The sequence below is a fragment of the Labrus mixtus genome, chromosome 11 (genome assembly GCF_963584025.1).
Source record: "Labrus mixtus chromosome 11, fLabMix1.1, whole genome shotgun sequence".
NCBI lineage: Eukaryota > Metazoa > Chordata > Actinopteri > Labriformes > Labridae > Labrus > Labrus mixtus.
In genome coordinates this window covers 8,699,213-8,715,132 of record NC_083622.1, presented here as the reverse complement: position 1 = coordinate 8,715,132, position 15,920 = coordinate 8,699,213, and the positions used below count along the sequence as shown (strand labels likewise).

Genomic DNA, 15,920 nt, shown 5'->3' with positions numbered 1-15,920 from the left:
CGTAGCCTAAACGTAATGTGAGCGACGAGCAGATGAAGAAATGAAGTACAACTCTTTTCAAACTGTCCTCCTTCACTGGGTGAGAAAGAAAACAACTTCAATCTTGCAACCAAGTAAATAAACAGCCTCAGATACCATTAATCTATTTATCAGTAAGTGATCTGAGTAGGGTCTCGACGTACCTTTACATATGACTCCATCTCCAGTGAACCCGTACGGGCAGCGCCCACACCTGAAGGAACCCGTGACCGTGGGCTCACAGGGAACACCAGGGAAGCAGGGGGAGTCAGCACAGGTCACGTACTTAGACCCCCACCTGACCCCTGTGGTGAGGTCAGGGTTTATCTCCACGCTGGGCTGACTTCTGTGGACGGTGGGCGTCAACACTCTGCTGGTAGTTTGATTGTGTGGCGTCCTCCTGATACTGGAGCTGGTGGTTTCAGGTCTGGTCCTCCTGTCAGGGGGTCGTCTGGGTGAGATGGGAGATGATGAAGAGGAGGTGGGAGTGGTTTCTCTGCTGGAATTGGATTTGAGGATGTGAATTTGACCATTTGCTCCATTGTTGACCTGACCTGTAAAATACTGAAAGTTAGAGGATATGACTTAAAAACTAACAGAAACATCTTTTTTTTGGTGAATCATGAAAATCATCGATGAACACTTTGAAGTTCTTTCTGTTGCCTTCACATAACGGATACTCTTTTTAGTAGTTTAAAATGATTGTTGATATGTATTTGATCTCATGTCGTTCAGTTAGATAGAGAGATATAGACAGGCAGACAAGCAGGCAGCCAATAGAATTGCTTCACTCTCACCAGCTGACGAGCATATCCGCCCGTTTCCATGGAGACCAGGAGGACAGGGTCCACAGACAAACCCCGCCGAGACATGGGTGCTCTCAAAACACTGCACCCCCGGGTGACACGGCCGCCTGGAGCATGCTGACGGGGCTGACGGTCTGGGTCTCTGTGGAACTCTTACCGGTGTGGTCGCCGCTCTGACCGGAGAGTCTTTGTCACCTTGGAAACACAAAATAAAATTATTCTTAAAGAATTACAGCTGAATGAAAATTAAATTTTTTTAATAAACTCTTGATGTTGAGGAGACTCACGTGTGCAGGTTCTCCCGTCCCCGCTGAATCCTTGCGGGCAGAGTCCACAGATGAAGGAGCCCAGCGTGTTGTTGCAGGTCACTCCCGGAGAGCACGGCTCAGAGACGCACTCGTCTACGTCTTCTCTGCATGTGCGGCCTGGGAGCAAAAGAATCAGCCGTCAAAGACTTTAGAAGCACTGCTCACCTTTGCACATACATGATGTCGGCCGTAGTAGAAGTAGAAGGTTCTTCTCTTTTTCATGAGAGGTCCAATGAAGGAACATTTACAAGCTGCACAAAAACAAAATAAAACTTTGATGTTGACTGAAATAAAAGTAACATGAGTGATGGTCACAACCTGAGTGGTTCAATGAAATCCTCTAAAAAAACAACTTTAATGTGTCGTTAAGTTCTGCAGAGGAAATCAGATTTTTGTAGCTATCTGGTCACTTTACTGTTCCTTCAAAGTGTAGCCCCGAAGAAAAGGATCCACCCCTAAAGCTGAAGACTCCTTTAGTAGTGTTGTAGTCAAGACCACACTAACCGGGACCAAGACATATCGAGACCCGGAGTGCCCCGAGAACAGGACAAGACCAAGACCAAGGCAGGGCGAGACAAAGAAAAAAAAATCTCTCTCTTAACACTCCTCATACAACAGTTCGCAAGATAATCTTTGGAACCATCAGATAATCTGGCCTTTCATGACTTTGGTCAGAAGGGGGGAATTGGACCTCATTTTGATCTGCAGGTTGATCCCTACCTGTCATTCCAGGCGGGCAGATACAGGAGAAGGCGTTGGCTCCGTCGATACAGAGGCCCAGTCTGCAGGGGTTTGGTTTACAGTCATCGATGTCCACCTCGCACCTTTCACCTTTAAACCCCTCCAGACACACACACCGGTACTCGCCGCTGCCAGCAGGGAGGTGGACGTTGGTCACACAGGAAGCTCCGTTCAGACAGTCACAGGAGCGCACTGACACCTGACAGGAAGAGGGGGAAAAAAGGCTGCTTCATTTGCTCAGCTTTAGTCTGATTCACCACCTGAATTACAGGAACACAAGTTTGAAATTGAAAAACTATGCTTGGACATTTAATTAAATCTTTGGACTTTCTTTATTCTAAAATCACCCATTGAAGAGGTACATTGAAACACATGAAGAAAGGAAAGGAATTAAAAGGATTAAAAAATGTAGACTAAAACACATCTTGCACTAAAAAAAACCCAAAAACAATAACAAATAGATCCATTATACATCCTCAAGTATTCTGTCTTTTGTTTCCTTTTTCAGCCAACACACTGAACCTCTTCAGAGGACTCTACACCGAGCAGACCATGAGCACATAACTACATACTATCAGCGCCCTCTAGTGGGAGAACACAAGAACACATTTCCATAGGAGAGCCAAAGCTGTGATAGTCTCTGTGAGGAAGTTTTTGGCTTCCTATCAATCTACTTCTTTCCAAAAATAACCTCCTCCATTTACTTTGTACTGAGTGTGAATGAAACTTTAATGTTGGGCACATTCAAGAACAACAAACCCAGTGTTACCTGCACTGAAGCCCTGGTTTCAGCGTTGCAATCGTCCGTCACAGTAAACTGGAAAGTGTGTGAGTCTGTAGCTTCAGCTGTGGCCGTCCACATCAGCAGGCCTGCCGGGGACAGAGATGCACCTTCAGGACCTGAGTCCAGGGTGAAGAGCACCGCGGAGCCCTCAGGGTCCCGAGCTTGGAGCTGGTAGATGAAATTCTCCCCCTGGAAGGAGTGGAGACGGAACGGCAAAGACTGGAGCGCCGGGGGCTCGTTCTCTGATGGGAGACACGGAGACGTTCAAGAAGTAAGGGAGGGAACAAATCAACAGGTGAGTTATTGAGCGAGTTTACATACACACAAAGTTTACAATCTTTTTCTGGTTGTCTGTCTCTATATGTCAGCCCTGTGATTGACTGGCTTTCAGTCCAGAGTGTAACGCCGCCTCTCGCCCAATGACAGCTGGGATCGGCACCCAAACAGGGAAAGCAGTATCGGTAATGGATGGATGGATAGACTTGAGGAATGCAAATACACTTTCATTACGCTGTTTTTATGTAAGAAATCAGATTTTTAAAAACCACAAAATGTCATCAGCCTGAAAAACTCTGCACCACTCCATCTCCAGCCTTACATTCATGGATGAATAATTCATGAACTTCATGCATGAACATGGTTCTTGATCTGTGAGTAATCAATAATCCACCTCTCATCCCGTCGTTATCATCGAGATCAGCGATTTAACCGCAGTAAAGCCAACGAGACATTTTCTGTCACTTCTTCCAAAGTGAGCCGTTTGACCTACTTTAAGTTGAAGCAGCAAAGTTGGTCTGAAAGTGTGACAATGAGGTGAGCTGTCCTCATATCAGCGCCCGAGGATTAAACAACTTCAATGACTTCAATCTGCACAGAGCCGCTGCTGACAAATTATCACAACAGCCCAGAGCGAGAAAAAAGGAGCCTCAGTGAAGGCTTTCCTGCCTCAGCTGTACGGAGGATGTGACAAATGGAAAACTTTTTCACTCTGACTTTGTGCAAAAGTTCAGTCTGGACTTCTTGAATGATATCATGAAGACGCTGTGAGACGAACCAGATGAAACACAATGAGGTGTCCGTGTACGTACTCTCTGCGATGGACCACGTGTGTTTGGACGAGTCTGAGCGGCATGTGAGGCAAGGGCTGCTGGGATTGGACTCCCCCTCACTGTAACACAGGCCGTCGATGTTGCAGGTTTTCTCCTGAGAAGACAAAGACAATAAACAACGAGGAAATATGAACTCAGTGTGTGTTTGTCTCTTTAAAACAAGCTGCCTTTAATAACTGGAAACATGCCTTTTGCAGAAAATACAACCCAGACCAATGAGCAGAACGCTGAGCTGCAGATTTATGTAAACCAGTTAAAAACAAACGATCTGTGTCCTGCGTTTAAAGACACACATCACAGTAAAGGTCTTTGCACACCGAGTCCGTTTTTGATGCACATTTGCAAAGAAATATGATTTCATGTCGAGCCAATCATGTTTGCACACCGACTCAGGAACTTTCCTCCGTCATTATTTTTTCAGAACAGGTTTGATTACCCTGCCTTTTCACATGAATCCGTGTGTGTGTGTGTGTGTGTGTGTGTGTGTGTGTGTGTGTGTGTGTGTGTGCGTGTCTGTAGTATCCCTACCTCAAACATACTGTCAGCTACTGTTCAGGAACAAATAATTAAAGCTCCGTATCCACCTACATTTTTTTTTTCTGAGAGCCATGCATCTTTTTTCAATTGTTTTCAATGAGGAGAATTCGCAGCAGAAAGCGGCCGCCTGGAGAAGAAGCGCAGCGCCCAGCGTCTTTCTTGTGCGGCTGCGCTGAGCGCTCATGTTAAAACCTTTTCAACTTTTCAGAAAGGTGCTGTTGACGTCCACTGGCGCTGTTTTCCAAATGTATGATATTCCCTTGCTACAGATCGTGTCTTGTACCGAAGTAACAGAGCAGTGCCGGTCATACAGCGGCCTGTTGTCAACAGACTGTTGTCATAGCGACAGGACAGACTTGAAGCATTTTTTTTCTCAGAGAACAAACACTTCATGCAAGCGCTCCCGAGCGCCCAGAAAAAAAGTGTAAAAAGGTGGACACGGGGCCTTAAGTGATCATATAAGATCAGACAAGTTTCATCCACAGTCTCTTATTGTCAGGTCTGTTCTCAAGTGTCACATAAACTACACCAGGAGGTGGTCATGAGCTTTGCAACAGATCCACTTTTTTTACTTTTAAACATCATTTCACTGAGCACAGAGAGACGTGGAGCTCTGCGGCCGACAGAGAGGATGAAGATGTGACAGTTTATACGAGATGGGAGGAAAGATGCCTGCTGAGAGGAACACGTATCTAACAAGATATTTCAAAGTTCATTTCTGTATCATGAAAGATGTCTCACCCTGAGGGTACAGAGCACCTCCGTGTCGAGGGTGCAGATCTGGCAGGCTCCATCATACAGAGTGAGAATCTTGGCGTTGCTGTAGCTGTAGCCATCGTTGGAAACCTGCCATCAGCAGAAGCGTGATTACTGTTGAGTGTTGGGAAAAGGCATCAAACGAGTCAACTGAACTATAGTCGTTTACAGTTTTAACTATTCAATTATTAGTGCATTGCACACGTCGAGAACAACCCGATCTAACGGCTGTAAAATGATTCTTGGCACAAAGGATTTAGTTTCCACTGTTTCACACCAGCTGTGAACTCTTTCCACATCTGCAGCCAGCCAATGAAAACAACCTTCACATCTGTTTGATTTTCATCACTTCAGTGTAAATTCACTGCCTCGTCTGGTACTGCGAGACTGAAATTAATTAAATATCTTACAAAGAAAGAAGAGAAGTTGTTCCCTTGATTTGAGAACAAGCAGAAATAGAGAATAAAGGCGAAGAGATGGACTGACGCACGAGAGAAAGAGAGTAGTAACAATAAGGAAGGACATGCATTAATTGGGTTTATTTTATCCTGAAATGCAGAAAGAGTTTGAGTTATGACTAACTTTGATCTGCCAGCGAGCCAGGGGTCTGTTTCTCACAGCTTCCAGGTCCAAGTCTGCAGGAGCGCGGCTGTCCTGCAGGGGGAGCTGGCACTCCAGAGCAGTCACAGCCAGAAAGACGGCTCGGACGAACTGGGGCTCGTCCAGAACCCAATCCCCGTCAGCAAACTTGACAAGAGACACAGAGGGAGGAGGAGCGCCAAAGAGGAAGGAGGAGTACAACAGAGATGTCAGAGATCAGGGAGGGAGAAGGAAAAAGGGACACAGTGAGGTAAAGAGGCAAATAAAGGAGATGAATGTAACATAAGGAATATGCATCAGCCTGTTTCAGTTGTAATCTGGTCAGCTTTATCAGACCAGGAAAGTGCATTGAGTCAGCGAATGTTTCTTTTGTGAGGTTTAGTTTTTGGCTTATTTTCCCTTCATTAAGAGAGAAGACAGAGGACAGAGTCAGATATCAGGGAGAGAGAGAGAGAGAGAGAGAGAGAGAGAGCGAGAGAGAGAGAGAGAGAGAGAGAGAGAGTAGGGAATGACATGCAGGAACATGATAACATGATAACACTTCTGAAGCAGTACGAGAAGAGATGGATGCACCGAAAAAGCGATAAGCTGAACGAGACGGAGAAGTAAGAAGAAGCGAAAGCAGAAAAAAATTAAGTACCTTTTCTCTAACAAACTCACACTTGAGCTCGTAGGAGTCCTTGAAGCCTTGACCGTAGACCTGGGTGGTGGAGCAGTCGCCCTGCCGGAAGTCACACAGACCCTCCTTCTCCAGCTCGGTGATCTCTGGGATCTGGTCTTCACAACATCAACAACAATGAACAAGAGGACACGGGCATGAAGCGTTAGACCTCAGAATGTATCTGTCATCACAGACAAAGACATGTGTGTGCAAATGACTGCTAACTGTATCATGGATGTATTGTGCGGGAATAGAGCCATATAATAACAGTGTAAATTGTTTGATTTGTTATTACTTTGTAAATGTACCATGAGCAGCTGTATCTTCTGTCTGGCCAATCACCTTTAAGAAACAGCTAGATGCTAGTGTAGTTGTCTAGAGCTCAGCCAGCTGGCAAATCAGTCAAAACAACAAACATTCATGTTAAAAATTGGCAATCTTGGCATGGGAGCTGCATGTGTGACCGTAAACGACATTATTTATAACACAGCCTTATCTCGCCTTTATTATACCCGCCCCCTAATATCAATGTCAAGGTGAGCTGTGTGAATGCAGCAGGTTAAACTGGGTCTGGAAATGGGTCTTTTGTGTCTGTGCGAGTGTATGCTTCATATATTACCAGCCAGCACACTGCAGTCATAAGAGCCGAACCCTGGGAAGCAAACACATCCCCACTCCGAGCACTGGCCGTTCCAGTTGCAGAGGTTTGGACACTTGAGGACAGACAGAACCTCCTGGTACTCGTCCTCTCTCCTCCTCTCCTCCGTCAGCCTCCTCTCACACTCGTTCTCCAGCAGAGGTAGTGTCGCATTCAGCCATGACAGCTCGTCCTTCAGCTGCAGGTCGGCGACACACATGCCCACGGCACTGCTTATTATCGACTCCTCCAACAGGCGCCTGCAGCCGGACGCTATGCTTGAGTTTGCCACAGCCTGCCGGCACTGGGACCTGGCCTGCTGCTGGGTCAGGCCAGACGGTGTGGGCCAGGTGAGGGAGGAGTCTGGTTGAACTGGAGCTTCGTGATCCTCTGGGAAAAAGTAGGTGAAGCCTTCCAGATCAGACTGGCTGAGGCTTTGATGCGGAGAGTTAGAAACAAAACGGTGGGTCTGCCGCCTGCCTCTCTGTGGCTGATGGTGAGCGGACCCAGAGGCTCTCTCCCTGGACGGGAAGCTTCTCTCAAGCTGCCGAACATCACTACCTCCACCCTGGGAGTTTTGGCTGGAGTGACCTGGAGGCAGCGGCTGTCTGTCATTGCCGTCCCCTCTGAGTAGCTCCACCGAGCTGATGTACTCAGCGGTGACATCCAGAGTGGGGATGACGCCGGAGAGATGCACGTTGCCACGATGAGAGCAGGTGGAGTCAGAGGAGGTGACTCGTTGAGCTCGGGCTCTGGGGGACGGGGGGCGGGGCTCTGCCTGACAGTTACAGAACCTGCGGGTGCTCGGGGGACTCAGGTGGGATGGCAGGGTGTCAAACAGGCTGCTGCCTGGAGGGAGTCTGAGAGAGAAGAGGAGAAGACGTCAGCGAGGAGGCAACAGGGGTTGACAGGAGGATTTCTAAAGGGAAGTAGCTACCTAGCAGAATCCTTGCCTCCTGTTTCTTGATAGGTTGATTAGCAATGCAAAGATATGCAAAAATGTGACACATTATGGAGGAGTCCAGTTTTTTACACTTCATGCATAAGTGGCTTGTTAGAGGCCCGCATCGGCTCCACCTATGTACCTGTTACTAGGGCGACCGAAGGTTTGGTTGAAACAGGATTTAAATATGACTCCCGTTCAGAAATCAATGGGTGACGTCATTGAGACTACTTCCATGTTTTATACAGGCTATGTGTTACATTTTGCTTTGAGCATACGCCCCTAAAAATGATGTTTATTTCCATTTAAACAACACTGACCTCCATGCAGAGATAAAAGCGTGCAGGTCCTCTAGTATGGCGCCTCCTGCTGATTGGAAGTCGTTGTCTGACCGTCCATCATATGTCCCGCACAGACCCTCAGTGTGGCTGCGGTCTGAACCGGGCGCTCTCAGCGTCAGACTCATTCCCCAGTTAGACACATCGGCTCGGACAAAGGCTCCAGATGAGAAGGTCATCTGTGGAACATTTACAGAGGAAGACAATCAGGTGAAGGCAGCGATGATGACGTCATCAACAAGCAGCTGGCGACATTTTTAAATGGGTGATGAAGCGTTTTTTAAGATATGATGAAGTGACTCTGCTAAATGTTATGATTTATACAAATATGAAAGACGTATTAAAAGATAAACATAGATTAAAACCGACCGTGTTGTTGAAGTATTCTGTGCCTCTGATTTGTCCCTCACTCACCGTGACTTTGCGCCCCTGGTAGGACTCTGTGATGCGGACGCCGCTCTTGCTCAGGTCTCTGTTCTTCACGGACAGGTGAGGTTTGGTTTCTCCCATTTCTCCGCTGCACATGTCAAAGGCGACGACATCGCCGCCATCCCTCACCACGAAGCCGCACACACAGGAGGCGGCATGCACGACGCTGCCGCACTCCCACTGACGAACATGGACCTCGAACGGCCGGAAGCCGCTCTTATAGAGGACGAAAGTGCCGACCTGGTAGTTCTCATAGTGCCTATAAAAACATGTGGAAAAACACTTTTAAAGAGTGCTCTTTCATAATCATGAAGTATTAGTGCGGAAAACTAAACTTCAACCAAAGAAAGAGATTAAAACAGTTCACTCAGTAAGACTGAAGTACCTGCCATCAAATGTGATGATGTGAGGATCAGTGAAGGAGTAGCAGTAGGCCGGAGGGATGTCTTTCACTGTTATCTGAAAAGAGACATCAATTACATTTCTTCTTAAAATAACATTTCTGGGGCGCCGGATAGCCTAGCGGTCCGGCCTTGGCCCTTTGCTGCATGTAGCAAGAGCTCTGGAGTCTGTTTAGGAACCAGAGGGTCACCAGTTCAAGTCACAGTGCCGACTACAGTATGAATATACAGTCTGGTGGCTGGGGGGTGCCCTTGAGCAAGGCATCAGACTCCCAACAGCTCTGTGTTTAATTCAAGCCTATAATAGTAATAATAATAATCATAATAATAATACATTAGTTTTATATAACGCTTTTCTAAATACTCAAAGACGCTTTGAAAAAAAACATCAACCCAAAAAACAAAACAAAACAAAAACGATGAGGACAGTGCAACAAAGAAGAAATGTAAGGGGGGAGGATGGGAGTTAGTGGTGGTAGGCAGTGATGAAGAGGTGAGTTTTTTGGGATTTCATGAAGGAGGTGAGTGTGTTTTTTTTTAGGAGTGAGTTCCAGAGGGTGGGAGCAGCAATGGAGAAGGCCCTGGGACCGATAGCTTGTCCTGCAGGGGGGGGGGGGGGGGGGGGGGGGGGGGGACCTGAGAGTGTGGGTGGGAGTGTGCCAGTGGAGGTGGTCAGACAGGTAGGGGGAAGCCAGGTTGTGAAGGGCTTTGTAGGTGAGGATGAGGAAGTGGATACGCTGGGGGATGGGGAGCCAGTGGAGGTTATGAAGGACGGGGGTGATGTGGTCTCTGGTAAGGGTCTATGTGTGTGAGAAGCATGTTTCTCCTAAACAGAGTGTGAAGCAGGATTAATAGAAATCCCCTATTCTCTCCTCACAACATTTCCTGTCTCTCTTTAGCTGTCCTGTATAATAAAGGCAACAAATAAAAAGGAAAATAAATGAACACAGAGAGACATTTAGAGTTTCCTCTTCACTGCATATCTATAACAACACATCCTAAAGATAGTTTGAAAAAAGCAAATGTTAATAAAAATGAACAAATCAAAGAACAAACTAAGGGCTTTTTTCTAGAGAGAGATAAATAACGGTTGGAAGTATCTGAAACATGATAACAAAGCGTCACTGAGTAAATGTGAGACAAGTTGAATCTGTTTACCTCCACTGGTTCTGGTGAGTATCCGTTCCAGAGAAAGTTTTGTGTGATAATGGATTTAACCGATATCCGAGTCGTCCTGTTGTCGTCTTTGACAAAGTCTGTGACGGGGCTGAAGTGGATCACCGCTCGGCTGCAGATCCCGTCCCTGCAGGGGCGCCGGGGCAGATCCACTACGCAGGAGGACAGGGACAGATCTGCTCCCAGAAACGCCTCATCTGACAGAAAAGTGAGGGATGTTTTGGTTTTGATTGCATGTTTGTAAAATGAAACAACAAAAATAGAAATGTGGATATTTATAGTAATACTGACATTTTTGTAACATCCAGTTATTGGTTTATGAACATCATTGTCCTCACCTTTACTGCTGGTACTGAGCTTCAGAGACAGGCTGCACTGCTCCGTCGAGGAGGGGGAATCCTCCAGACACGGGACAGGAACTGAGCTCTCAACAACCAACTCATACAGCCGCCCATCTTCAGACACACTGATCACCTCCGGTCTCAGCTGCACAAAGAAAAAAACACAACAAATGGAGTCGCCCAGCTGGCCGGCAAGGAAGCCTTCATACTGCTGTACTCTGAGGAGAAGTTATCCGTCTCCTTGTCCACCCAGATGTTTTTTTTTTATTTTCAATTGTTTAATCTGAAAGTAACAGCTGACATTCATCCTGATACTGTCATTAGGGAAACTTTAACTAGCTGATGTTAGCTAATTAGCTTTCCCTTGTGTTTTGATAATGAATTTCTTGCCCTTCACTTCCCAAACGGCCTCATTGTTGACCAAGACACGTCGCTCTTTGTACGTTTGCAGTGGCCATTCTAGAGTCTGCTGGAGCCATGGGCATAAGCTAAAAATAACCTCTAACCAGCAATCATCGCCATTTTTTCTGCCAGTGTCCAAATGCTTACTCCCCCCCCCCCCCCCCGTTTAATTTTCTCTCCTATAAACAGATTATTCCTCTTCATTTTTTCCCACACTTTGGTTTTCACAGCAATAATGCATGCAACACTTAGCAGGGCAACGATAGTGACTGCTGTCAGGTGGGGGCCTTAGGGAGGTTTCCTACTGTCATTGCAAAATTTGCACTATTTTAAGCCGCTGCTCTGGTTTAAGTTTGTGAGCACTCGGGGGCCCCAAGCAGTTGCCTGCCATGCCTGTTGACAAACAGCGCCTCTGTACTTTGGTAGTCTTTCATCCTGTAGTTTTGTAAGGGGAAGGGTTCTCCGCTAAATACGATTATACCTCACTGACTTGAAAGATTTTGCCATTTTTAGGGATTGAAATAGTGTCCTGTGTGCTGTATGAAGTTCGCAAGAAGTGCCCCAAACTTGCAATTTATCTTCATACAGTATATCTGTTTGTTAGTGGTTGTCAGGTGATGTACACATGCTTCGGTTTGATGAGATGGAAAGTTAAGCAGCTCCACAGAGTGTTCAATGGTGGACGCTACTTTCTTAAACTCTATTTGCCCTCCAGGGCTCAACACTGGTCATGGAAGCTATGGATACACTTGCTTTGCTCCTTTAAGAGTTTAACATTGATGTACAACTTCAGTTTACAGTGATGTACCGTTATCCCAGCGAAGAACTCATGACTGTCCACCGAAGCGCCGTGGATGTCAGGCGAGTCCAAAAGGAAGCTGGAGCAGGAGCAGTAAATCTGCAGGAGGATGAGAGAGATATTTAGTCTTTCTTAAAACACATCTCAAGTGTTGTCAAGAAAGAGAGAGGAGAAGGATCCCAAACATATCCAATAAAAGGCTCACATGACCAGGAAACAGTAAAACAACGTTTTGAATAATAAATCAACATGCCAGGATTCTAAACGATATCTTTGTACATCTGCAAAGTGAACCAGATTGGACTAAGACTCCTTTAAGCCGGCCCTCCATCAGACCTTGTCACCCAGACGGAGGTTGAAGCCGTCCAGCTCGATAAAGGCGGAGGTCTGGATGGTGGTCTCCTGTTTGAGCTCCTCCTTCCTGCCCTCGGGTGAGAGGCGAGACCAGGCCACCACGTGACCCAGGGAGCTGTTGGAGCTGCTCTCGAAGCTGCACTTCAGGTAGACCGTGTTTCCCGTCACCTCGGAGACGATCACAGGAACAGAGGGAGTCGGAGGCTGCTTTGCTGACAGGAGAGAAGAAGAAGGAAATTTAATAAGTCATGTTAATGTTGTTAGCTTCAACAGGGTCTTAAGTAAGCATGACTTCCTCTTCTGAGTCTGGCAGGCTGGTAGTGGGCGGGGCTTATCAATGAACGCAGTGGCCCAGCCAGCGGTGTTAAGTGTGTGAAATAACAACGTCAAGGGTGGATCTGGACGCTGAGCCATCGTGTGACCCGACATTGAAGCAACAGTGAAGATGGACATCCACTAGGTCCTGTTTTTTGTTCCTTTTAGTTTGACCAACTTAACAAAACTTGAGAAAGAGACGGTGTGCTTGGGCTGGCCGATAGTGTGTGAGAGCTGATGGTCGGAGCTCGCTGCCGACTGCTGACCGGAGGTAAACCCACACCCTACGCCGCCAGCCTTTGTGTTTGTATTACTATGTTAGAGAGGGAGCATCCTCTAGACGACATTCATTCTCATGACATTACTATCTGGGTGTGTTTTTTATGTTGTTTAAAGGCAGGGTTGGTAATCTTCAAAAACTAGCATGATTTTGAAAGTAGCATTCCCTCAATGCTCCGTCTGCACCCCCCCCCCCCCCCCCCCCTCCCCTCTGTGCTCCCTCAAAAGCCACGCCTCCTCACTAACATGCACGAGCACTGTTGCTCCAGAAGTGGACCTCAGCTCATCGCTCACATTGTGTAGAAACTACGTCGTCTCATGTCTCATTCAGCGGGAAGTAAACTCACAGTATAAACTCTGTTTATCTGTGACGCGCTTTGAGGGAGACAGGGAGGCGTGTGATTGGTTCATCAGATTGGTACCCCGTGGCAGACATTGGTCAAAGTTTTTTCAGGCTTACAACTGATACAGGTGACAGATTTTCTTTGTTCCTTTTTCAGAGAACATGAGTTATTAATTTCTGTCAGGACCTAAAGACAATTTCAACAAAGATCTTAAAAAGTGGATCTGGAGGAAATTACCAACCCTGCCTTTGATTAATGTTTCTGTGTTTTATCTGTACCTCCACTGATGGAGAGCTGCTTCACTGTCTTTTGTTGTGTTTGTAGCGATGATAATTAAGATCTATTAACATGTTGGCAAGGTACTGTGGCCTGGTTCATTTAATGTGAAGAGATAATCCTCTAATCAGAAGTTGGCATAACTGACAAATGCATAAAATGGTTATGCAAAGGAATGAAAATAATTCATACACACTGTATGAGCCAGAAGATATTTCAACGAGGTCTGCTCTCTGAATTCAAAAGATGAAAAGTGATCCTTGGACTCACACCAACCTGGATTCTTTTTTTTTTTTTTGGACCACATTAATGAACATGTTCCATAATATTTCATCTACCTCTAATTAAACCTCCCTCCTCAATCTTTTTGTTTCCACTCCTTCCCCACCTCCTGAAACCTGCCTTGGCGTAATTCACAACCTTGCTGAGAGCCATTGCCATGGAGACGTGGCCCAGCGGACGCCGGGGACACATGCTCAGCTCATTAAGAGGAGCGGTGAGGGGGCCGACGGTGCATTCCTGACCGCATGGCAACTCCCTGACCTCCTGATTGTTTTGGTGTTTGACCTAACACGAGGAGACAAGCGCAGGCCGTAAACACGGCAGCAGGATCCTCACTTTGACATGTTCCATCCACCTCAAGCTCGTCGGGGCCACAGGGCGGTGACGTCGAGGCTGTTGGGTCTGACATCTCTGTGAGGTGGAAAGGAGAGTAAAGAACTTAGTTATGAATCCACATTGATTAAAACAACAGGTTATACAACATTTCAGTCTGATGCCAAACACCTTGTTACTTCATTGCAGTGTTACAGTGAGGATCTTTCTTTTGTCATATTGAGTGCATCAGGATGTATTTGCATCCCTTCATCTCTCCGGCTACTTTGATATCTTTGTTGCATGATTGTAATATATCTTCATATTTACATAAAGCAGATGTAAACCATCTCAAAGATGTTGGCAAGTAATCTTAACACTCTGAACTGGTTATTAGGGTAAATGACAAATGGACATTTTAACTGCACTGACTTTAACTAACTCTTAGAACATATATGATAACTGAATATATTCTTATTTTACTCATTTCACTAATTTTCTCATAACATATACTGCATTGGTCCCATATTGGGGGAAATGTTTTTACAGCAGCACTAAGTCAAAGACAGGAGTACTCAAGTGACAGCAAACAAAATGCAAACTACTAAGCAGAATAAAATAGAATACAAAAAATATTGACATCACGTATATGCACTCTGTAATCCTTTAACTGGTGCAATAGACAGGTTGCTGCTCAGATTATTTGCACAATGCTTTAGCAGAGGAAACATTGAATAAAGTTGTGACAGGAAGTCTGAGGTGATAAATGAATATTTGGGTAGAGGCTAGGACAGGTGCTTTCAAACATTGCCATGGCACTGACCTCCATCCTCGACTACTCGTCTCTTTAGTGTGATATAATTCATGCAGATGAATTCTGTTCCTACATACCCTGTGCACAGTATCCCATGCATCCCTGTGTCGGCTGGAGCAGGTACACGTAGAAGTCTCCACAGCTGCGGACTGTGACCGGGATGCGGAACATGCAGCAGTCTTTACCGTTGCCCGGAAAGAGCTGCCAGGTAGCGCAGGCCGTCAGCTGCCTCAACTCCAGAGGACCCGGCAGGGATTCCCCCTCAGCCAGGGACAGCCACACGGGAGCCTGGGTCCCACAGTGATTCACCTGCATGTTTACAAGGAGAGATTCATACAGATTGGTGACAGTGAAGGCTTTACTTTCTTTCCATCTTCCTATTCCCTTCTCCTTTAATTGTTTCTTTCCCCAAAGCAAATCTCCCTGAGTTCAGAAAGTTATATATAGTAGCTACAAATTGAAAAATACGGTCATGATGACTGGAGTGAACAAAGAAATACTGTTAATAATGTAAGTGCACTGATCACAACTTAAAACCAGCGTAAAGGCAGGGTTGGTAATTTCCTCCAGATCCACTTTTTAAGATTTTGATTGAAATTGTCTTTAGGTCCTGACAGAAATTAATAACTCATGTGCTCTGAAAAAAGGAACTAAGAAAATCCGTCACCTGTAGCAGTTGTAAGCCTGAAAAAACTTCAACCAATGTCTGCAACGAGGTACCAATCTGATGAACCAATAACACGCCTCCCTGTCTCCCTGCTCCCTTCAAAATCATGCTAGTTTTCGAAAATTACCAACCCTGCCTTTAATACAATAAACATAAACACTCTCAGAAACCCAAATGTCACAAAGGGGTTGAAGGAACAATAAAAGAACCAAAGACGTCATCAAAATACTGAAGTACTTTTGGCTGATGTAGATTCATCTTAAAATGTGAATAATCTTCAAGATTCAAAAAAACTATCTCTATCACACAGTGACAGAAAATCACCTTTGGTTAGAGGCTCGAGTAACATAAAACATGAACACTCATTAGACTCACATCAAATCAAAGCAGAAGTTCCATAAATCGGTAAAAGCATGTTAAAGTGTTTATCGAGCCTTGATTAAAATGTGTATGGCAGTGGGAATAAAATAGTTTCTCTACGTTTTATTTGA

At 45.8% G+C, this 15,920-nt stretch overlaps 1 protein-coding gene across 1 annotated transcript in view; it reads right to left on the bottom strand.

Moving 5' to 3' along the window:
* vwde (von Willebrand factor D and EGF domains) overlaps nt 1–15,920 on the bottom strand; it is a 28,501-nt gene that overhangs the window by 7,362 nt on the left and 5,219 nt on the right. Inside the window, exons 3-21 of the mRNA XM_061049856.1 lie at nt 14,840–15,071; nt 13,973–14,047; nt 12,123–12,352; nt 11,796–11,885; nt 10,583–10,730; nt 10,227–10,441; nt 9,053–9,126; nt 8,653–8,926; nt 8,221–8,417; nt 6,940–7,817; nt 6,300–6,436; nt 5,642–5,806; nt 5,045–5,149; nt 3,746–3,860; nt 2,643–2,899; nt 1,853–2,072; nt 1,112–1,249; nt 816–1,019; nt 183–572 (exon numbers count right to left, since the gene is read on the bottom strand). Coding sequence (XP_060905839.1) covers nt 183–572; nt 816–1,019; nt 1,112–1,249; nt 1,853–2,072; nt 2,643–2,899; nt 3,746–3,860; nt 5,045–5,149; nt 5,642–5,806; nt 6,300–6,436; nt 6,940–7,817; nt 8,221–8,417; nt 8,653–8,926; nt 9,053–9,126; nt 10,227–10,441; nt 10,583–10,730; nt 11,796–11,885; nt 12,123–12,352; nt 13,973–14,047; nt 14,840–15,071 — 4,144 coding nt within the window. The remainder of the gene's footprint in view (nt 1–182; nt 573–815; nt 1,020–1,111; nt 1,250–1,852; nt 2,073–2,642; nt 2,900–3,745; nt 3,861–5,044; nt 5,150–5,641; nt 5,807–6,299; nt 6,437–6,939; nt 7,818–8,220; nt 8,418–8,652; nt 8,927–9,052; nt 9,127–10,226; nt 10,442–10,582; nt 10,731–11,795; nt 11,886–12,122; nt 12,353–13,972; nt 14,048–14,839; nt 15,072–15,920) is intronic.